The sequence below is a fragment of the Lagopus muta genome, chromosome 8 (assembly GCF_023343835.1).
Source record: "Lagopus muta isolate bLagMut1 chromosome 8, bLagMut1 primary, whole genome shotgun sequence".
NCBI classification, from domain to species: domain Eukaryota; kingdom Metazoa; phylum Chordata; class Aves; order Galliformes; family Phasianidae; genus Lagopus; species Lagopus muta.
The window spans coordinates 24,170,955-24,194,695 of NC_064440.1; the positions used below are offsets into that span (position 1 = coordinate 24,170,955).

The 23,741-nt window shown below is 39.3% G+C and overlaps 1 protein-coding gene across 4 annotated transcripts in view; it reads left to right on the forward strand.

Annotated features, from left to right (window-relative positions):
* The window catches only part of PARD3B (par-3 family cell polarity regulator beta), a 370,506-nt gene that overhangs the window by 270,394 nt on the left and 76,371 nt on the right, over positions 1-23,741 (forward strand). For all 4 annotated transcript variants that reach the window (XM_048953007.1, XM_048953006.1, XM_048953009.1 and 1 more), the window contains 2 exons: positions 5,684-5,794; positions 23,419-23,715. In XM_048953007.1, the coding sequence (XP_048808964.1) occupies positions 5,684-5,794; positions 23,419-23,715 (408 nt within the window). The remainder of the gene's footprint in view (positions 1-5,683; positions 5,795-23,418; positions 23,716-23,741) is intronic.

Below are 23,741 nucleotides of genomic sequence, written 5' to 3' on the forward strand. Positions count from 1 at the left end.
CATAAATTAAGGGGAAGTTTCTCATTTAAAAAATGAAGATATAGGTCTTAAAAGTTTAGAGAAGATGATAGGTAAAGAAAAATTGGAGGGTTTATTTAGGTTGCCTGCCTTTACTCTGTACTTCGTAGGTAGAACAATAATCTTTTGCATTTCATATTGCAAATTTCCAGTCATTTATCTGATACTGAAACAGGTGTTTGGGACAGTAATACTGCCAATGAAGATTTTCTTTTATTATTGTCAACATGGTTGGTTGTACTGAGGGACGTGGTTTAGTGGGAAATATTGGTGATAGATGGACAGTTGGTCTGGATGATCTTAGGGGTCTTTTTCAGCTTTGGTGATTCTATGCTTATTTCGCTGTGAGGGTTTACAGCAATTGGTTTCTTCAGGTTTGGTGCTGGGAATTCTTTCAGTAGCCCTAAAGTCTGTAAACAATCTGCTAATCCAAGCATTAATACAAATGTGGTTGGCTGCCCTTTTTTCAGCTTTCTTTGCGAGTTATGTAATAAGTATAGCATGCAGGGATATGTATTAAAGGCAGTTCCATATTGTAGCAGAGTTCATTGCAAGATTATTTTTCTCTTAGCAAAATTTAGTGGGGAAAAATGATTGCACTGTTGATTTATTTTGAATGAACTCCTGGAAGGCTTGCTAAGTATGCCATGTGGAAAGCTCCATGAAATGCTGAGGGTTAATATTCTCTGCTATTAATTTCAAATTCCAGATAAATACGGTTTCAGCTTTGATCCTATCTGCACTAATTCTTTGTCACTGTACTAATTAATTCAGCATGCTGGAGAAGAGATGCTAATTTGGGCATCAAAGAAATAAACGGGTTGGAGGAGGAGGTTGTGTTTAATGAGAATTGTTAAAAAGATCACTGTTACTCCCATTAGACTGGATCTGGAAGCTCAGTCATTTTAGTCTAGCCTCCAGCAGCTTGATACTGTAAATGTTTAAAAAAAGAAAAAAGAAAAAAAAGCCACTTAGTTTAATGTTGACATAACAAAACAGGAGCAACAAAATATTAGCATGTGGGCAAGGAGGAGGTCTTGCTGCAGTAGGTCTTTTGCTGGGGTATCCCGTTGTTGCTGTGGCTGAAGACATCATGGAGGGTATGGGATGAAGCCAGTGGCAGTGGGACAAGAAGAGGTGCACACCTGTCCCTGGCACAGAGCTGCCCCTCTGACAGAGGTTTAGCTCAGGGAGGTGCTGCCATCTTCTTGGATAGTGGTACAGGTTTGAACAGTGTTGCCCAGCCCTTGCCATGCTTGCTCTGTTCTTGGAATCACAGCCTTTACCCAAACATACTCTCATCTCTCTGTATTTGTTTCAGCTGTTGCAAAGCTCTCAGTCCTACCAGTGTAATACGCAACTGCATTCTGTCCAATAAGTAAACATTTAATAATAACCCTTTTAGGTATTTAGAGAGCCACTACAAACGTAAAAGATGTATTTCATTAATGCTGCTATTAACATAAATGTAAAATGAGCCTGGTCTGTAATCACAAACGAGTCTGACTCACTAAGGATCTTTATAGCAATGTTTAATACTCTGTAAAAGTGTATGTATGAAAGAGATTAATCAAAGCACAGCACTGCTTCTAGAGCATTTCTTCTGCTGTAAAGCAGAATGATAAAATAACTTAAAACACACGGCAGTAGTGGCAGTTAATAAGCTTTTTATAGTCCCTGTGTGGACCTGAAAATCATACCTTATTAGTATCTTTATCTTTCTTGCTCACTCATTCATTCTTACTCATATTTAAATTTAATTTTAAGGGTTATTTCTAGTCTTTCGTAAGGGAGCTGCTTTAATAATCGCATTTTTCCCCATTTGCTGTGAAGTGACTAGGAGCCAGAGCTTTGTTACATGTACTTTACAGATCAGTCCGTTTTTTTACAGATCATTTCTGGACAAGTCAAGAATTTGACGTTGTTAGGCTGTGTATCTTGCTTGACTGTGTCATATGCCCTCTGCCCTCTGGAATTATTTCTCTGCAGAAGCTTGCAATTCCATTATGTACCATGTTAGCTGCAGTGACACCTACTGATCTAAGGCAACTGGATTAACTTAGAAATCCAAGTTGCTGACTTTAGTCTACAAGCTGCTTAGGGTTCTACCCAACAGATGTTTCTCCTGCTTAGAAGTCCAGGATTTCATAGACCTGCCTGCTCTTTAATCCTTGAAGCAAATATCAATACGTTTGAGATCTGGAAGCGCCCAGCTCCACATGGAAATGAAGTGTTGCCATGACCACAGCTTTAGGTCTTGCATGTAAGACGTTTATCCCAAATATAACAGAGCAGGCCTATAGAAGGCTTGTTTTAACTTTTATCCACTGGAATAGGGATAAAAGCCCTGAATCGAAGCATACATTAGCCTTTATACTGTAGCCAATTCAATGGTAATAAATACTGCAAGATGATGATGTACTTGGTATTCAGAGACTTCATTCATTTCATGTTTCTGAGGGGAAAATGTTAGTTATTTGCAGAACACCCATACTCTTGGAAATTCAAAGAAATAGGATAATCCCTCACTGTGCTATAGTTTGTTCTCAGCTGTTGCATATGGGCTTTTCCCATAAGGATGTATCATCACTCTGAGATCTGATCACTTAAAGAAAATTCCTTTATACTTTCGTTTACACGACTGTGCTCTGAGCAGTTGGAATATTAGTTTTCTCAACTGGAAAGTATGCTTGGGCCATTAGGCTTTCACTTCTTTCACAGTACTTCCCAGGCATTTACAGTGGGTAATCAGAGAACTGGGACAGTCTTTCAAGCAAACTGGAAAGTAACAGATGTATTTCTTTTTGGTCATTACAATTACAAGTGGATTCATTTGGCATAAATTGGTTATAGATAGATGTAGAATGGGAGGGTGCAACCGATCCATTTGTTTCACGTCTTCCAAATGTATTTCACCATTTACACATAAGATTTTAAGAGTAACAATTCTGACAATAAAGACAATTCTGCTGTGTTGAGCATAGCAAACCAGACCTTTTAAAAATTTATGTGCCATATATCTTTTCATTAATGTTTTTATGCTTCTGTCAATAGTATTACTATAAAAGGCATATTTTACCAGAATCCAATTATTTGTTGCCTGGAGAACTGGAAACTTAAAGTCCTAAAGCCATTCAGTTCTCATAGAATTTTAATATGAATTTGATTAATTCCATAGTATAATTTTGACAATAGATTTTATCCTGTCCTTGTTAAAATCAGTAGTGGTCCTCTCACTGATTTCAGTGAGAACAGGATTAAACCCAGTTGGGCAGCAAGTACTCTTTTTGTTCTGGGTGTTTTGTTTTGTTTTGTTTTGTTTTTGTCCTATAAGCACTAGAGAACCATTAAGCCTGTAGTGCAGAAAACCAAGCAAAATTACAATCAGTGGAAGTTAATTTTATCATCAGAAGCCCATGGCAATTAGAACACATTGGTAACCAGACCATAAATTTTAGGACAGGATGCATAAATTCAGGCAGAGATTATATTTTTGTGTCTGTGTGGCTTAATGCTTTCTGCTCTATATTGCTTTTCTTTAGTGTTAAATGTTTGCTCCTCTTATTCTTTAATGTTTGTGCAAGATCTTTGTTGAAAAACATATTACAGTAATAATAAAAAGCAGTGGATTTTTATGATGTAGCAACATGAAAAAGAAGCCAAAAATGTGAACATTTCTTTAGCCTAGAGCTGTATGTTGCATACTTAGTGTAACAGGTAAAAATTGTAAGTCTTCACAAATCCCATGTGAAGTCAAAAATAGGAAAAAAATAACAAAATGCCAAAACCAAACAACAACAACACCAAAAAACTTCACTCCTTAAGACAGCAAATCAGGGTTTTTTCCATCAAGACCAGCTCACTACTTCTGATTTACAATTAAAGTGGAATTTGCCAATTTATGAGAGAGCAGCTCTACCAGCAGACAGCACTATTTTTGCAGAGAGTTGTCATGTTAGCAGTTATTACAATCAAGATTTTTACTTTGTCTTATTTAAAATGTATTTATTTCCTTTGTAAGGAAGAAATAATAGATGGACTTGAAAGGGAAGCATGTTGAACTTTTATTTTTGTTTCATTTCTCCTGAGTATGCAACATATTCAACTCCAACTCCCTGCAGCAATATGGTATGCCTAAGAATAATGTTTTCAGAATCAATACATGCAGTCAAATATAAGACTCCACACAACTATAATTGAAACAGTGGGAGAAAGGTAATCAGACTGAATATATACTAAGGACGAGAGTTGGATTATGACCAAGTTGCTTTTCTTGAGAAAACTGCCATGAGACCTTCCCGGCGTACGCTAGCACTCAAAGGCAGGGTGCCTTGAGCCATTTGTTGTTCTGCTGGCTGCTGTCATCGTTCCCTTTGTAACCAAGTTCTCATTGTGCGGAAGACTTGCTGCAGAGTCCATGTGAGCTTCATTTGCTCATAAGCTCATAATTATTAAGTTCAATAAATGTTGGGATTGTAAACGTATAAGCTCGATTATTTGCAAGATTTCTGCTTTGGTCAGAGGAGAATCCTGAAGTCAGTGGTTTGCAACTGAAGTATATGCATAATAGTTCTGCTCTTCCACTTGAGGCAACTTAGGATGACATGGAGAAAATGTGGAAAGGAAAAATCACCAAGGCAGTAGTGCAGAAGAGTTTGTAATTTTCAGTTAGAGTAATTAGTTTGCAATATGATACATTTCATAAAGAAGTAGTTACCTTTTTGTGCGTTACTGGCGTTGATTGCCATGAAAGAACACATTGATTTGCATGGGAAGACAGCGGTCATTTATTTACCTACTGAGTGGCGAATTACAAATTGGAGAAGAGGAAGGGAGGCTTTTACACTTTCTGACGCATAATTCACGAGCATATCTGGCATATCTGACCTCTCAGCATTCTGCCTACCTCTATCAGAAATGAAATGTGGCTCTCCAGTTTAGTCACCTTTTATGAACTGCAAAACGCAGGCTGATATGTTATGCATATCTCTGCAGCGTGTAAAACAGTGGGACCCTGGAACTGATTGGGGTCTCTGGAGGAGTTTCACAGCATAAATATTAAATGATAGTATGTTACCAGGCAGAAATTAAAACCCAGGAGTATTTTTGAAAGAGCTCATATGGACTGTCTCATTTTGTAGTTTCAGAACATGGCAAGATTTCATTCTTTCTGATTGCAAGCTTATTTAAACAAAGAACAAATCTTTAAATTAAGAGCAGATATGATTTAAGAGACAGTAGATACTGATAAAAGCAGGACATGCGGTCTAGTCTGGGTTGCAGTACTGTAGTCTTTGCAGATTACTGCTTCAAGAGCTATGGTGTGGTAAGAAGAACCTTCAGCTACCTTAAAATGTGCACTGATGATATTCCAGCCCCTACTACAATGCTTTGCATTTCAGGTTTGTTGGGCTTTACTACTTTCTCTTTCAAACAGCATCTTTAAACATTTCAGAGACCAAATCAGTGTGTAACTAGACCTACCTAATGTACATAGCCTATTTAAAATTGGTGACTTCTTTTGCAGCACGGGATCTGGGATTGACCAAGATAAAAGCTCTTAGTGTCATGATTGCCTAAAATTTCTGTGTTTTATGTTAGATAAGTACTGTTTTTTCTTCTGGTAATTACTTCCTCCTGACTCCTTCCTTGATATTTTAAACAGATTTGGAAAGAAAAAAGAAGATAAAAGTGGGAAAGCAGATCAGAAGGGGAATCCAAAGCATGACATACTTAAAGAAGAGGATCTAGAGAAAATGAAAGATGAACGTGAAAGGTGAGTAAATGATCACAGCATCTTATTTTGTCAGAAGAAAAACTTCAAAGCAAGGACTGCCTGAAGTAAATGGTCAGACAGGCAGCCTGACCAGAGAAGTCCTAGACTTGGAGACAGGTCCTGGCAGTAGACGGTGTTAGGCTGTTCTCCTGGCTGAGTTAGGGCTGCTGTATTATGGGAGCCTACCTTCCTGCTCTAACTTCTCTGCACTTCACTGTGTAACTGCTATTCAGAACTTAACTTCTGCTAAGCTAGTCAAGATGAGTTCCTTCTTTTTTCTGTATTTCTCTAAAGCAAGATCCTCCTACTTTCTTCTCCGGCAGCCTCTGCTGTGTTTTCCAGTACACCAGACCTTTTAGCTTCAGCCAGCTGTACCACTAGATGGTAGTTTTTGTACTTAAGTATGTTCATGTCAACACAAGAGTTTGCTGATTAGCCTTGTGTTGCAAAAGTATCTAGTCAGCAAATGCTGAGTAGGCAGACAACAGGAAGAAAGCGTGTCTAAATAGTTAAAGTCAGTCTTGAAGAGTCAGCAGCAGGGGGTCTGCAAGCAACCAAGGAGTGGGAAAGGGTATGCTGGACAAGACAAGAAGCTGAGGTTCATAGGCATCACTTGGCCACCAGTAGTGAGGTGAAGTAAATCTGAAGTAAGGTTCCGTTGCTGAAATACAGGAACTACTGATGTGAATAAGACCAGTTCTCTGTCTTGTTCATAAAAAGTTCCCTTTTAAAGCTCAATTTTACCAGTTTAGTTACCTTTTCAGTCAGAGAATGTGTAATTTTCTCCTTCTGCAGATCTGTCTGTGTCTGGGATAGTTTGTAAGTGCTCACAAGGCTTGCTAAGATTTGCAGACACGCAGGTGCCCTTCATAACATGCCAGTGAGGGTCATTGCTCCCCTCTGATGACTGCTGTCACAAAAGTTAAAGAGCCCATACTTGCTGGCTTTAAACAGGTTTTTGCAGTTGCTGTAAAACTCTTGAAGCTGTAGTATTATGGGTTGTCAACGCATAGGGAAAGCTGTCAGAGGTGTCTTTGAATGCTGGAGAATCCTCACTGGAGAATCCTGTTCCTAGGAGATGAGCAGATGTAGTTCATTTTGAGAGGCAAAATCTTTTCTCACAGTACAGATGAGCACACTGCCCAGCCTTTGTGGTGCTGGCCAGTGCCCAGGGAAAAGATATCCTGCTTTCATTTGAGTCATGCAGTGCATGGTCAGCTGTGTGAGTGGATTGATAGCTAATGGATTTAAAAAGAAAAAATAAATCTAAGCCCCAACCGTTGAAGTCTGCTGCTAAGATTTGTTCTATTCATTTTAAAGGGTAATAAGGTATCCAGTTGCTACAGTGCTTCTACTGTATATGCTTAGCCAGTGTTTTAAGTATTTGCTTCATCTAAGCTAAGTAATGTCAGAAGTAACTTTGTACCATTTCTTTTTAAATTTCTATATTGCTTCCTATTTGCTAGATTGATGAGTGCCTTTATTTTAAACTGCTGACTCCCAGTTTGGCTACTGGCAATTTGAGAGGTATGTGTCCTTCATTTTAAAGAAGCCAGTGTCTTTTATTAGGATCCTGGCAAGCTAAGAAGCATGTATCCCATCTGTTAAAGGGCCAGTGTCATTTAGTAAAATGTTGGCAGGCTGCAAGGAATGAACCCTTCTGTCTAGAGGTCTAACGTTCCAATTGGACATGAGATAATTGTTCTTAATATTTCTTCAGCATTCTGTGGAGTTTTTTTAAATTACAGTCGTTGATTGACAGTAACTTGGTAAGACTACATTAGAAACTGGCAGCTGAGTGTCTTCATCATTCTGGTTTCTCTAGTAATGATTTCAGCTTTGACCTGGAAGATTTTACGACTGAAATGGAGAACAGCAGGTGTGTTGAGAAATGGATGAACCAAGATGATATTTTTAACCCACTTATTTGACTCTTCTTCCATAATGCACAAAAATAGAGATATACCCTATTTTCTATCAGGTAATATAACTTTCATATGGTTTGGGGATTAAAAATTTAAAAAATTAATAAAATAAAATGAAGAGGAGTGTTGGAAATTTCTTTACATTGGCCCCAGAGCTAGGCAACGTGCTATAAAACTAAGCAAGTTGCTTCAACTCTCTAAATGAAATAAGCATAGTTGTATTATATAGATGCCCACATAAAAGTGTTTATGGACTGAGTCTTGAACCCTTCTTGAATCATTTGTGAGGCATGGGAAGCTATCTTTGCTAGAAGGAAGTTACGTAAGGTAGTCAGTTCTCATATATGGGTAAGAATGAGCAGGGAAGTGATCGTCCCTCTGTACTCAAGCCCAGAGGGGTGAGGCCAAACCTCGAGCACTGTGTTCAGTTTTGGGCCTCTCACTATAAGAAACATACTGAGGCCCTGGAGCTTGTTCAAAGAAGGACAACAAAGCTGGTGAGGGGTTTGGAGCACAGGCCTTATGAGGAGCGGCTGAGGGGGCTGGGGCTGTTCAGTCTGGAAAAGAGGAGGCTGGGGAGACCTTATTACTCACTACAGCAACCTGAAAGGAGGTTGTGGTGAGGTGGGGATTGGCCACTTCTTCCAAGTAACTAGCAGTAGGCTGAGAGGGAATGGCCTCAAGTTGCATCAGGGAAGATTCATGTTGGACACTGGGGAATACTTCCCCGAGGACTTGGTCAGGTTCTGGAATGGGCTGCCCAGAAGAGTGGTGCAGTCACTGTCTGGAGTGTTCAGGAAACGTGGATGTTGTACTGAGGGACATGGTTTAGTGGGAAATATTGGCGATAGGTGGACAGTTGGACTGGGTGATATTGGAGGTCTTCTCCAACCTTGGTGACTCTCTGAATCTATGAGCTGTTTGAGTAAAATCAGGGAATGGGAACATTATGTGTCTTAAACATAATTCAGACTTTTTGCTTTGTTGTTAACTATTCAACTAGTGATGATAAGTTAGTAGACAAGTTTTATAGCTCTATCTCAAGATTTAATAATTCTATAATGTAATTCAAATCCAAGATTTTAATGCACATATTGGCAAAGCAAACCTTGCAGCACATCCACACCATAGATCTTTCTGCTTCTATGACTTCACTAGCTGCAGTTCTGCATACTTGGTCTCATCTTTACAAAACCAACCTTTGCTGAATTTTGCTAGAGAATTGTCTATTTTCAAATAAGTTAGATGTTAAAACTGTAAGGAGCATAGTAGTAGAACAAATGGGCTACAGAAACATTGGTAGAAATGCAGCTTGTTTTGTCCCCTCGTGCCTGCAAACAAATCTTGTATTTAAAATTCAATTTGCTTTTCTAACATTCAACCTTTTTAGAGTTTGTTTAAACACATACCTGATTTTACCTTTTCAAGATTAGCTAGGTAATCTTTTTTCAGATACTCCATCTATTTACAGTTTTAAAGTTATTTTGCTTAAACTTCAGTTTTCTTAAATGCTGACTGCATAAATATTTCAGAATTTGTCATACTAAGACATACGTAAGATTTTTCATCTGACAATTTTTTAGAGGCTGAGCTGTTCATTTTTGGGCATTAGTGGAAGTGGTCAGAGTAATTGATTTCTGGACTGGGTGTGACAGGATTAATGATCAAGTGTGTTTCAGCATCTTAGCAGCTGTGGAGCTTGCATGGTTTTGTGAGGTTGCTTGGCAGATCTCCAAAAAACAGAATACTGTTCCAAGATCTCAGCTGAGAAATATTTTTCAAAAGGAAGTACTATTTTCGGCGTACAGGAGTAAATCATCTCTCAGAGTTTTGGGAAGGTTTTTTTGGTTGGCACTGTATAGATAACAATAATATCTCATGGAATTCTAGGGATAGGCCTGACATAATTTTCTATTTTCTTGGATGAAGCTTTGTTCAACACTTACAGACATGCAGAAATGTCAGATTTGATCTCTACGTGATTTTGGGTTGGCTACATGGTACAAACCCAGTGACTCTGTCTTTGACAGGAAGCATCAGATCTTATGTAGGTGAGCTGCAGAAACATAAGTCCATCATACTCAGAGTAGGCTGGATTTAATGCTTGCACATGCACTGTACCATTCTTTCTCTATGCAACAAGTCTGACACATCCAGAATGTGTTAGAGCTAGTAGGCGTATGCAGACAGAGCATACAGCACTTACTCTCTAGTGCAGATGCTTCTCAGAAGGACTGGACTTGCTGCACATTGGTCCACTGCATAGGTTTGCTTGGACAACCTTTTACGGGTCACCAAGTTTCAGATTTGAACCTAAGAAAGTTAAAGTTAATTGAGTATTTCTCCAGCCTAGCAATTCTTATTTCTTTTTCACATTTTCTGATTCTCACTTCTCAGCACAGCTCTCTGTACTGCCTTGTAGCTGCACTTCTCTGGAGCAACTCTGCATCCTGTGCTAAAAATACTCCCATCATTATCATCATTATTTTTTACTGCTTTTTTTACTGCTTGTATTCCTTAGCAATCCCAACCAAGATGAAGGTCTCATTGTGCTCCTTGCTGTTAGGGAAGCTTGTGCCTGACCCTGTGAACATACAGTTGAAGTAGCAGAGAGAAAATCTGGCAGAAAAAAATGTGTCCCAAGAGTGGGAATCTGATGTGCAGGCAGTGCAGCTGCTTGTCCAGGTTCCTAAAAAGTCCCTGTCAGGCCAGGAATTTGTTCCAGACCTCAGCCCCAGGCCTTTCATTGCAAAGGCAGTGCTTTATTATATGACTGCTACTTCTACAGGCTACAAGTGGTTAAATGGAATTTAGGATGTTAGGCATTCCTTGTTTAGTAATAGCTTTATCTGTGTCCAATTGAATATGAAGTCAGCACCTCCTCTGAATTTCACAGTTTTCTCCTCCTCTCCGTACCTCCCTCAGCTTTTCCCTGTGCCACAGCAATGCAGTATCATTGAAACCATACCAGAGAAAGTCAGAACTTCATGGAACAGGTAGTTCAGGAGGACTGACTTGATGTACGATACAGTTCTTTGAGGTGGTGGTTTGTCCTTCCTGACACCGGTCAAGTGGTTCCTTGGACTGAGGCCCTATTTTAAATAAACTCATTATTTTGTTCATGCTTCAAAGAGTTTGGCTGTAATAAAGCATGTGCTCCAAAGGTCTAGAATCTGCCCATAAAAGGGAAAAGCAAATGCTATGCCTGTGGTTTATTTTGATCAAGCTGACTCAAATCTGTATTTTTAGTGTGTTTCATATAAATTACTCAGAATCTATCATTTTAACAACAAGATGTTCTCCACATTATTAAACACTGGAAGAGATCCCTTTTTTTCTTTCCTTCCAAGCAAGATTTGGGGTTGCCGTTAAGTTTTACAAAGTCTGAAAATCATTGTAAAACAAGCTAGAAAAATATATTAGGCAATTGAGTTTTTTATGTAATAATTTGTTTGCCTTTCAAATGCAAATAACGTGACTATAAATTGAAATAGAAGTATTTTTTTCCTGTGTAAGATTATTTTGCTGGAACAGCCCTGCTGAGACCGAAGTCTCTCTTCCAGCAGAGTTGAACATTTCCTTCACATTCATTCACATTTTATTCAATGTCACAAAATAAGGCACCTTACTGAACAAGAGGTGATCTTAATCAGAGCACATGAGTTGGTGAATGCAGAGGCACCCTGTGTAAAAAAATTATACTCTTGTTCACTGGTGTAATGGTGTAGTGGTTTTGTTAATCGGTCTTGGTTTTGTATTCCATTATTAGAATTAATTGAGGAACTTTTTAAATAGTATTAAGTTGTTGCATGGAATGTTAGAGATGCAGGAGGAACATCTGGCCAAGACTTTCTGAATGTCTGAACTAAATGCTTAAGTTACAGAGCCTCTCAAGTTTGGTTAAAATTAAATGGTTCCAGTTTTTGTATTAAAGATTGAGTTTCCTTTACTTTTCGGAAACCTTCCAGAAATTGAAGAGAGCTTCTCTTGTCTTATCAGCTCTGGGGCTTGTTGCCTGTTCCCATAGTTAGAAAAATCAATACATATGTTTTTGATATTTGGCAAACAGAGATTTAATTTTGCAGCTGTAAGATCCCTGTACGAAGGGAATGCATCTTACAGAAACAAAAACATTTAGAGACCATTCCTATATGAGAGAATAGTTGTGAGTGAAGCTCGTTCCATTTCTTTCTGTTAGCATTTGCTTCATTATATTTAATTACAAACAATTCGTGTGTTACTGGAAATGAAAATGGAAACAAGAATAGTTGCAGGCATGGCTGTGAGGTACAGAAGCCAAATTGTTTTGAATCAGAAGTTGAAATTCACAGCAACAGAAGTTATGATTTTTAAATATGTGGTACGTTGCAGGGTGCGCTCATAACACACACAAATTGTTACCACCACCACGTAGTTTTTGTGCCTGCGTTATAGACTAGCAAGGTCTGAAAGTATTATTATAGCTGCTTGTGGTTCTGTGATCTCTGAGAAAACGTTGGTAATCGCTGCTCTCACCATTCAGCTCTGTGCTAAACCACGTGTTTTTGGGGCTCCTGAGCTTGTGCATCATTATTTATGAAGGGTTAATCCAACAAGGCATATCTGTCCATTGAGAATGCCTGACTTTGCAGCACAGCTAGGTCCTGTGGTTTAGGCAAAATAAAGTGTTGGATGTGATCCCAGTTTTAATACTCCCAATTTATTATAACCATTGAACCCTGATCAGATCACGGATTGGATTGGATCCCAGTTTTTTAAATGTCCTAATTTATTGCTGGCTTGCAACCCTGATAAGAATACATATTTGATTAAAGCTTCAGTTTTCAAAAATTCCAGTTAATTACTTTTAGATTCTTATTAGATCATAGCCGTGTAGTATGGTATGTTGAAGTTATGAAAAAGTTAGTGGATGATGTTGCACAGGTCAAGGTCATAGTTTCATTTTGTGCTGACAGTATGAAGTTATCAGATTTCTGTTTATTACTGTGGCAACACTTGCACCGGACAGGAGGACAGATTAATCCCATCCCCATTGATTCTGAATGATTCTCATTTTAGATCTGCTGCTGCTCTGCATACCAGAGCGTGTAATAAAAACCTACCACTGAACACTAAGAGGCTGATGTGAGGTTATGTATAGCTGAGGTAGATGGCTCTCACCTGCCTCTGACAGGTTGTGATGTGGCATTTAGAATCAAATAGAGGTTTGAGGTTTCTTTACTTGGCTACTCTACTGCTGGAGGACATTTGTCTGAAAACATTAGCCCGAGTGTTGATCCCAGACTGTCCTACATCAAGTACATTGAGGTCTGCAAAATGGCACATGAAATCAGTCTTTTTCTCCAAGTGTCACAATACTATTCCAGGTATAGGAAACTGCTGGATATAGCATTTCCAGATGTCAAAGCCATGCCTTCTAAATTACACCCCAAGTCTCATCCTAGTGTCCTTGGCTTGCCCTTCACTGCGGCACTGCTTTCCCTTTGCTCCAGAGACCACATCCTACCAGCTGTGCCCACCTGACAGAAGGCTCAGCAGCGCAGCAGCAGCAGCCTGCCTCACTCCTGAAGAAACATACCAATGTGGGGCTTTTCTGTATGGGTGGGGTGTGATGGCTTGATGTTTTTAAACATGATACAGTGAAACAGAGATACAGCTGTTTGAAATACCATGAATGCAGTAAAACTGGTGGGTGTACTAGCCAGTCTGGTAATGGAAAGGTTTCTGGGAGGCAGATCACTTTGGCCTAAGGAATTCTATGATACAGGACCGAATGTAGGTCAGCTCTTGGTCTACCCCAAAATCAATAAGGGCTTAAGAATGACTTGGAAGCTGCATTTCATGCCTTGCCTTCTATTTGTGATTTATGACAGTCTATCATGACAGTCTTTGGCAAGCACTTTGAAGTAATGCCACAACACAGAATTCCTGTTCTTGGATTCCCTTACCAGCAGGAAGAAAAAAAAGAAGAGATTACAACTCGCAGGGATGGAGGGGCAGACAGGAAGTCTGGGCATGTAATTCTCCATAGCAAACAAACCAAAATTACTAAAAATCTTGAAGCTTTCTCTGCTGGGTCAAAGCTGGATTCTGCTTTCTAGTCCAGAACTGTTAATTAGAAACAACCTGTGAAGCCCAGACTGACAGGCAGGGAATGTTCCTCTTCATGAACAGGGAGATTCTGTTCAATGGATTCCAGGTTTGGTGTTGTAAGTACAGAACAAAGAAATGTACCAGGGATATGCTATCGTGTGGAGCTAAGTTTCCTTCTTCTACCACTAAGATTTAATTCAGAAGGAAGCAGGTTGTGCAAATGCATGAGGTCTTGTTAAAGACGGAGGCCTGGGGACTCGGAAGGTGGTGGTCATCCTTCTGGGTCTGTTGTCAGCTATGTTACTGCATGTGGTTTTGGATGCTGGGCTCTTGTGGTACGTCAGATCAACATTTTGTCTCCTGCGGGCATTAGTGTCTTAGCATCGTAGTGGTATTTTTCTTAACACTAGTGTTAACAGGTCACAAGGTCTTTGATACGCACTGCAGCAATTGCTGGGCCTGAGCTAGTCATGGCAGTGGATGAATTCACAGACCCATGTCTCTCATTCCATCTTCCCATAGTTCTTCTGAGAGTATAAGGCTCTCTGCTTATCTGTGGAATGTCTCTGTAATGATTCGCTCGATGTCTTGTCACGGAGGTAACTGTGGCTTTGAGTGCAATTGGTATGGTTTCCATTCCTGACACTGCTTATATTTTGGTCATTGGAAACAAAATCAAGTCATTCTTTCTAGCAAAAAAATCTCTGTTTTTTCATTCTATTTTCATAATTATTTGTTCTAGCAAAAAAGATAATATTATTAAAATGGATGGGAAGCAAACACACAGAATGGAAACATGGAAATCCTGTATCCCTATCCTGTAGTATTCTTGATTATTTTCCTGGTCAAAGCATAGAAAGTATTCCACTTCTATCTTTCCTACCTCACTTTCTCCTATATTTTAAGTACATTATGTTGTTACAGTATTAAAAATAAATTAATTAATTTAAAAATCCATCTTTTTCCTCAGAGGTAGTAAGGGAGTATAATCCCTTGAGATGCATTTCTTACACACCTCTTCAGCATGTTGAAGCTTAATGTAGCCTCATATGCATTTCTGCTTGGCTTTTGATTACTGGGGAACAAAGAACGTGACATAGATCTAAAGCCAGCTGGCTTAGGTGTCAGTAGAGGTGTGTGGCTTAGTGATTTGTATGGTTGAAGCTGAACTCTGTGCCAGCCCCTGCATCATCACATCCTCCTTATAAGTTAATTTTATGTACTAGGTTTAAGCTCATGGGAACATGTTGCAGTCCCACGTCCCATGTGATTTGAGGACCGTGAATTAGCATTGATCCCATGAAGTGACAGGCTACATGCGGGTGAGTCAATTCAGAACAGAAGGTAGTGGGTAGGTTCTGGGCTTGGCAAACATGAGCGTGCATTAAAATTCACATTATATGAGAGACATTTTATTGGAACTCAGTGTTGCACAATGGCTAGCGTTTGACGTGCAGAGTACTTACATAGCAAAGACCCCACTGTGCTTCCTTGGGTATGATGTACACAGTGACTCACCTATTATTTTTTTTGTTTGTTTACTGAAAAGCACAATTTACAGCAGCCTGAGAATTCCTTTATATCAGTGGAGAGAGTTAGATCTGCAACTTACAGTCTGTGAAGTTCCTGCAGATGGAAGGCCACCTTGAAAGAGGAGCTTGGCTTTTTTAAAGGCATCAGAGCATCCTACTAAGAGACTGAACAACCTGGTCTGTGCAGTCAGCCTTGCTTTCAGCTGGAGGTTGAGCAGGGAAACCTTCAGAGAGTTCCCTCTATTCTTTTTTTTTTTTTTTTTTTTAATGGTACTTCAGAAAATAATACAGAATAGTTACAAATAGAGAAAATTACATAAGTAAAATACAGCATTTAATATACATGTCCTGCTCTCATTGAAATTCACAGGCAGAAATGCACTGACCTCATTAGAGCCAAGACTTTCTTTAGAGGGCAGGATCCTGTGTGAGTGGGTAATCGTGCCCTGTCACCACTGAAATAAAAGGAAGAACATTAAGGTACCTGTTTACTCTATCCAAAGCTCACACTTGGTCATCAGCAAAATCGTCACTTTGTAGTACAAAAGGACTACATTTCTTCTTCAATTTAGCATAAACTTAGACTACATTGACCATAATGTTTATCTCCCTCATAATTTTTTGCATGCAGCCCTCCAAGGGCTGCTTCCCTGGTCAACTCAGCATTGCATGAGAGATGTAGGATAGTTTTCCAGGACAGGCAGTGCTTTAACTCAGGTGGTTTGATCATTGAACAAGGTAATGCTTGTTGCAAGATCTGTCTGTTTAGGCAGAGTTGGTCTCCTACTTCTTTGAATTTATGTTTTTTCACTTCTGAGATGATTTCTGTTCTTATTTACAATTACTAATACTAATCATGAGGGAGAGGTTGCTCATGGTAGAATGAGATAGAATGAAGAAACGTTTGCAAAGCCCATGGGAAAGGTGTTTTTGTCAGAATGTCCTGAAAGATAATGCTAAATCAGATGCGAACTCAGACAATATCTAATGTCTTCAGTTTACTGGCAAGAGGTGGATTTTTATTTTATTTTGTTTTATTTAGCTATACGACTGCCTCTAAAGTTTTCCTGGATTATGATTGAAAAAATACGACTGAGTCTTTTCCTGATAAAAGATGCAGGTTTGAATCAGATTGTTAACGTCATTATAGGCCATATCTGCCTGAAAAGGATTATGAAATAAAAAAAAACAACACACTGTACTGAAACTATTTCCTCAGATATTCAAGGAAAATATATCCGTTCCCATCAGTGATGATGGTTTATGAATATCTGAAGGCAGGATGTATTCAGTCCACTATTATGTAAATGAATGAAAATATAGTATTTTAGTTACCAAAATATATTTTGCTAGCAGCTAGAAAGAAATTAAATTATTAAACCCAATGGAAATCTAAGTGACCTCCTGCAGAAATAGGTTGCTTTCCTCTAGACAACCCGTTACTCAATGTACGTATGAATTAGGTAAATGAGAGACAAAAGCAGAAATGTTATGTAAAATCACAGTTGAAGTATTAAGATACTAAATCAGATGTAAATTGAGTAATCATTGCGATATGTAGATCTCGGGGGGTAGTCACATGAGCAGGGAAAAAAGAAGTAGAGCAGCTTGCATTCTGCTGTTTACAAGGAGCAACCAAGCGAGTGGAAAAATGTTAAATATCTCAGTGATTTTAAAGCACTTAAAGACCAGGTCCTTTTTAAGAGTTTAGGTACACCTCAGACTGCTTGTACACACGCTCGTTACCTGCTCTTGCTTTTGTGAACAGAATAGAAACTGTCCTAAAAGACCTATGGCTCCTGTCCTGCTTCCGTTGCATCTTTTATCTGTTGTTGTTATTCTTCCTTCCCTCCTAGGAATATCATTCATTGACTTAGCCAGCAACTTGCTTATTCATGTATGTATTTGCTCTTCCCCAAAGTCTTTTCCTTTGAATCTGCCACACAAGAAATGTTGTATTCATCTGAAGGACTAAATGAGGTTTCTGAACCACTCGGTATTTTGCTGTTGTGAAATACACTGTTTGGTCAGCAAGCGTATTTTCTTTCCCTTGGTGGTGTTTGACTACTTAGATGGGCACCTTGGGGCTCAAACCATGTCATTCTTTGTGCTGTGCTCAGGACTGAGCACATAGTGCATGGTTTATTCATTTAAAAAAAAAAAAAAAAAAAAAAAAAAAAAAAAAAAAAAAAAAGTTATATCACCTTTATCACCTTTATGTTTTCCATGAAAAGTCAGAAGAAAATTGTGTATTGCTGCCTTCTTGGGCTCCTTGAACAACTTGAGCATCCTCTCTGCCCTCAAACATAAGGGCAACCTTTCTGCAGCAGCACAGCTTTTACACAGGGGCTTACTAACAGTGTTGGGTTTACATGCTATGTAAACCAATGTTGTGCTAATCAGTTTTTACCTGATCTTGAGATACAAACAGAGAATAGTCTGTTCCCAGCCACAGGGGGGGGATGGGGGTGACCCTTCTTCTGTTAAAAAGTAATTGCTTAGGTATTTCATACTTGTATTAAACAACGGATAAAGCTGAAGCTGTAACAGCTTAGCAGAAAGTACTGGAAAAGCTGCTGCTACTTCAGTAAATAACGAGCAAAAAAAGAACTGGCAGATCGCTACTGAAGCTGGATGGGGCATCTGGAAATGACAAATGTACCTAGTCCATTGGTTTTCAAAGCTTCAGCATTTTCTTGTATCCTGGTCCCAAAACAGCCTCTGCCTGGTGGGCCAAGAGATGAGGAATATCTGCCATGGCTTTTTCCAACCCTCTCATTCCATTCTGAAAGCATTTCTGGATGTGCTCCTAAAGTGTCTTCTGCTCAGGTTTTTTTGTTTGTTTTGTTTGTTTGTTATTTTATTTTCTTGAGGTGATCCCTCTCCCTTTCTCTGTGTGAGATGCTGGCTTCTAGCCATCTTTTGCTTGTCAATGTCTCTGTCAGTGATGTTAGGGTAAAGCACTTTAGGTTGCGTTTGTCACAGGCAGCGAATGCGTATGTGGTCATTGACAGTAGCTCAGCAGAAACACAATAACTTGTTAAGCCACAGTAACTCAGTGGTGTGTCTGAGCTTTGAGCCCAGCTGGAAGGATTTGCTTGCTGCTTGGGCTCTTAACCCTTTTATGGCTGTTGCATTCTGGGTGTGTGGGTCTTTTCATGTGGTAACACATGAGAAATCTGTGTATATGATCTCTGTGGATATGTCAGACAGGAAGATTAAAGGTAAAAGAGGATTTTCTTGATTTCTACTTCTGGGAATGTGCTACCAAATGTTACTTGAGTGCTTTCAGAATACCATGCCTCACTTTCAGGAGCACATGAGGTTTATAGAATCCTGTCTTCATTTGAATCCGAAAAAGTAGGATGCAACATATTTTGAAAATGAAACCTATCATTTTATTGAGGTTATATATTTTATCTCATTAGAATTTTTTGTTGAAATGATTTGTTTTATAGAAAGCGATAGCGGGTCTCAAAGGAGACAAAAAAGATCAAGATAGGATGTGTGTTGGATGCTGTTGAGGAAAAGGTGGGTCACAGGAAATAAAAGGGCATTGCTTGATGCAGCACTTCTGCTGCTTATTTTCTGGCTGCTTGTGTGCAGAGGTTGTGTTTTTACAGAAACGCAGCTAAGGGAAGTTGATGTAGTTGCCATGCCATGATTTAACTGGAGAGCATGATGTTCAGGTGGCGGAAGAGAGCGAGCAGGATTGATATGGGATACCGAAAGGAAATACAGTTAACTTCCCTTCATTCTGAGAGGCCTTTTTCCCATTCTCTCATCAGGAAGTTTGTACAAACTTCAGTGGTACGCTAAATTGCTCAGATGGTGACCTGTGCCTCTCCTCATCTCTGGTTTCGCTGCCAGCATCATGGTGCTGAGTGACATTTTATCTTTTGTCACAAATTTGCACCAGTTGTTTTACCAGACCCATCCTGTGCTTTCAACTCTTGGACTCTCGTGTGATTGTTGTTTGCTCTGAATAACTGTAAGCTGGTTGCTATGAAAATTGTGTTGATTTAGAAGAATTTTCTTTATTTTTGTGGTGGGAAGTAAAGATAATGCCTTTTCAGATAGGGAGGAAGGTGCAACGTGAAAGGAATAGAATGGGATATAGCAGAAGTCTGCTTAACAGGATTGGCAGAGCTTCATGGGAACAATGGAAGGAACAGTATATTCACTTTTTTTATACTACATCTACTGGGATGTGCTGTAGAAAAGATTGCATTAAGAATGGGCAAAAATCATGATGCTGAAGTGCAGTCAAGCTCTTCAAAACAACTTCCAAAGTGAGAAACGTAATAGAAGGCCTGGGAAGCTAGGGAATAGCAAGAAGGAAAAAAAAAATCAGTTGTCCAGCAGTTCATTTCTGTGTATTTGAGCATTTGGATTGAAGTGAAAAATGAGATCACGGAGCAAACTTTATGGATTTGTGCAGAAGAGTAAGAAGGAAACAAAATATTAATGCAGTTGTAATAGGCATGTTGAAAAGATGAAACATTGATCATGAAAAATTTCACATCACCTGGTATTGACTGGTCAGTATAGTATCAGATGGAAATAATTGTTCCCAGGAAGGTTCAGTTTACAATAGTGGAAGTGATTGGAGGTTGCATTCACAAGGAGAAGTTGAAGAAGATGGGCTTATTCACAGGAACAAAAGAAAATTGAGATGACCTAATTCCAGCTTTTCTCGTGTTGGATAGACCAGTATTGATAGCAGGACAAATTGCTCTCAGTGTCAGATATGAAAGCAAGAATCACACGGTGTTGCTGTGCTGCACAACTCTTTTGCTTTCAAATACGTCTTAAATACCTAGGGATAGATGATGTATATGTCCAAGGAATGTTATGTCTTCACATTTTCTGAGAAGCTGCAGTGACTCTCTTTGTGAATGTGTGCCGTGCCTTCTGCACTGGTGTGTGAAAAGACCATTCCTACAACATCCTCTTTTTCTTCACCGTGTCATCCCATACAGGTCTGTAAAATTCCCTGCTGTGACTGGAACTTGTAACTCAGCTGATATATTCCTGCACTGAACTCTGTTAGGCTTTTTGATTACTGACAGGGACTGAAGCTCACCAGTTTTCTGTATTTTTAAGAACATTCAAGTAATCTTCCTCGAACTTGCTTTGAAAGATAGAAAATCTCAAAGTGCTCTGTGAATTTTAGTAGATGAAGAGCAGGATAACAAGAAGCAAGAGCTGCTACCAAACAGATAGAATTGTTGGGTGCAGGAGCTAACAGTTATTTGTGTGAACTTCTTAAACAAAGATAGATAGATTTTTACATTTCTAATGTCATCCCATGTGGGACATGTAAAATATTAATCCTTCTGCAAGAGGGTTTCTCTTGAAGTCTGTTTATGTATAAAAGATGGAAATGAGCAACACAGACCTCCCTCCCTGCTTCATTGATGTCTGAGGCCATATTTGCAGTAGAAATCCACCCCTGTTGCTGTAGCACAAATGAGTGCTTTCAGGTGTTGAACTACCTGCAACAAATGGCTTTTGCACATATGGATCAGGAGTTAACTTTGCCCCACATTTCTTTATGTGAATGGTGAGTGCGTTTTTTCATGTTTTTTTACACACAGACATGGGCAGGCTGACTCTCTCCACCAAACCCTGCTGTAAAATTTCTCTTTTATCTTTATTCACAAACCCTTTGAGGATAAAGGCTTTTACATGCTTTCAGCTGCTTTTTAGTGATTGCTGATTTGCTAGCAATAGTTTGTGGTTTAGACAGAGAGGAATGCTGACCACTACTTTTTAGCTCGTGGTTTCATATACAGCTCCTCCATGTTGATTTTTCTCTCCCTACTATTGCCTGTTGTTTTCTGAATAAAAGTAGGACATTTACCAAGGAATACAACAGTGTCACCAATAGTTTTGCCAAGGGTAAGTTGCATGTCCCACCTTTCTGTGAATGCTGTTAAGCTCTCACCATCTCAAGAAGCCATCATCCAACTGAGCCAGAGCAATCAGCAGTAAAATGAAAGAAGTGCCTTGCTAACTGAATTTATCACACACTGACACCAGACTGTGCCCTCCAAAAGATTCTGCTGGAAAATCTCCCTTGCAAATAGAGCAAGAATTGTGCAGCATCAAAGGCACGTTTTGAAGCCTGTGATGGCTGCAAGATACTGAATCACCTGTGTGAGGCTGCTCTCGCTGCTAGTGCCTGACCTGGGCCAACATTTGAATGCAAAGCGGGGACTGTGTGTGGCATGAAAACCTGAAGCAACAGAGGAGTAGGGCGAAAGGTGTGGAAGAAGGGGACTATGCAGAGGAGAGAAACTCCGGGTAGAAAAAGGGAGAAATTCTGAGGAATTCATAGGTAGCCTAACTGTAGAATCTTGGGAGGTGTTAAGGATATAGATGGATTATAGCTTATGTTCTTCTTATGTAATGTCTAAGAATTATTGTAGTAGATTGTATTCAGGCCTTCTGATTACCCTTAATGAAACTTCAAGAAAAAGTGAAATATGAACTTGTTGGGCAGAGATGGAGAGTTTGAAGAAAAGCAGAAATGTTGTGTTATGAAGATGTTGTTGTCTCTCCTAGTCTTTTTAAGAAGATACTGAGAGAGGAGAAAGGTGATCTGCTCCAGTGAGGAAAGGCAGAGTAGATTTTGGTACCCCTTATGCCAAGGGCCCTGTACCATTTGCAGGCTCATACCACTGTAAAGCATGACTACATTTTAGGTATTAAAATGCTATCCTTTTATTTAGTATCCTCACTAGATATATCCTACCACAAATAAGGGAGTGGTCTAACTAGAAAGCCTGCATGATGCACCTTAATGTACTCAGGCATACGTGTAGAAAAGCAACTTGTACTTACTCTTTTGTAGTACAAATTATACTGTTCCTTCTACAGTGCTGCGGTGCTTCAGATAGTCATAGAATCATTTGAGTTGGGAAGGACCTTTAAAAGTCATCTGGTCTCACACCCCTGCAATAAACAGGGGCATCTACAGCTTGTTCAGGTGCTCAGAGACCAGTCCAGCCTGGCCTTGGTTGTCTCAGGGATGGGCAACCTGTGCCAGCGTTTACAGTCAGCAGAAAAATGCTGAATTCTTCTGTCAGTCACTGTCTCTGTAGTCTTCTGTTCTTCATTTTTCCTCAATAAGTCTTTATTTTCTGTAAATGCTACTTATTACGTACTGTGATCATCATTCTGCTTGATCCATCTCGTGGCATTTAATTATGCGGTGTTGTAGAATAGCAGAGCAGTTAGCAGAAGTTGCATGCTATTTTCTTCTTTTTCCTCCAGAATTAATGTTGAATCATTGAATATCAGCTGAGTTTGAAGTTTACCTGAATATGTTTTACTTTTCTAAAGAGATTACACAATGGCTCTGATTAGCAGCAGCATTTTGTAATACCACTTAAGGCTTTATCACAGTGGAGTACTGCCAGTAATAGTCTTTAATTCACTTATATGTACCAATTCGTCTCTGTCAGGTTTCTATTAATTTCTTTGCTGTTTTACTTTTTGCCTATCCCCCATATAATGAGGCATGATTTCCCAACTATGTATCCAAAATAAAATTAAAAAATTAAATCTTCAGCAAATTAACTGTGGCCCTTTGATTTGAGGCAGCTGTGCCATCTCTCTATGCGTGCTTACATTTAATTCACTTTTCACAGGTTAGTTTATTTTTAAGAATGTGGTGAGTCAACTGGCCAAGGGGGAACAATAATTGTATTGGCTACTTTAGATTAAAATTATTGGGATTGGGTTAGGTATATTAATTGCAGAAGTGGAGAGCAGGTGTAGAATTAAAACTGTATACGTGTGTGCATGTACACATAGAGCTATGAAGAGCCACCATATTAGCGTTATTTTTTTCATCAGAATGATGACCACCTTGATTCCAAAGGTGATTGTGAGAGGTAAATTTCCATGTGAACAATTCTGTTTCATTTGCCACCAGTTTCACAGTGTACGGAAAGATCTAAGCAGTTGGGTTTGGAGTTGGTGCTCCATATTTACGTGATGAATCAGTGTCTGTGGTTGAAAGCAGACCCAGTTGCATATTTGTTTTTTTGTTTTTCATTATTAGGATTGGAGCAAAGCATCAGGAGTTACGTCAAAAGCAACTGAGGGGCCTGCTTGATTATTCTACTGGTCCTGGAGGACCCGACATAGATGATGATGAGGTAGATCCAAATTATGCCAGAGTGAACCACTTCCGAGAGGCTTATCCAGCAGCAAGCATTTACAGACCATCATCTCCAGCAGTCGCGGAAACCTTCGTCTATCCACGTGATTCTTCTTCAACACCAGTGGAGAGGGAACACTTGGAAGGATTGTATGCAAAAATAAACAAGCAGCACTACCCGCAGGTTCCTGGTGACAGGTAATATTGCCACCTGGCATTAGAAA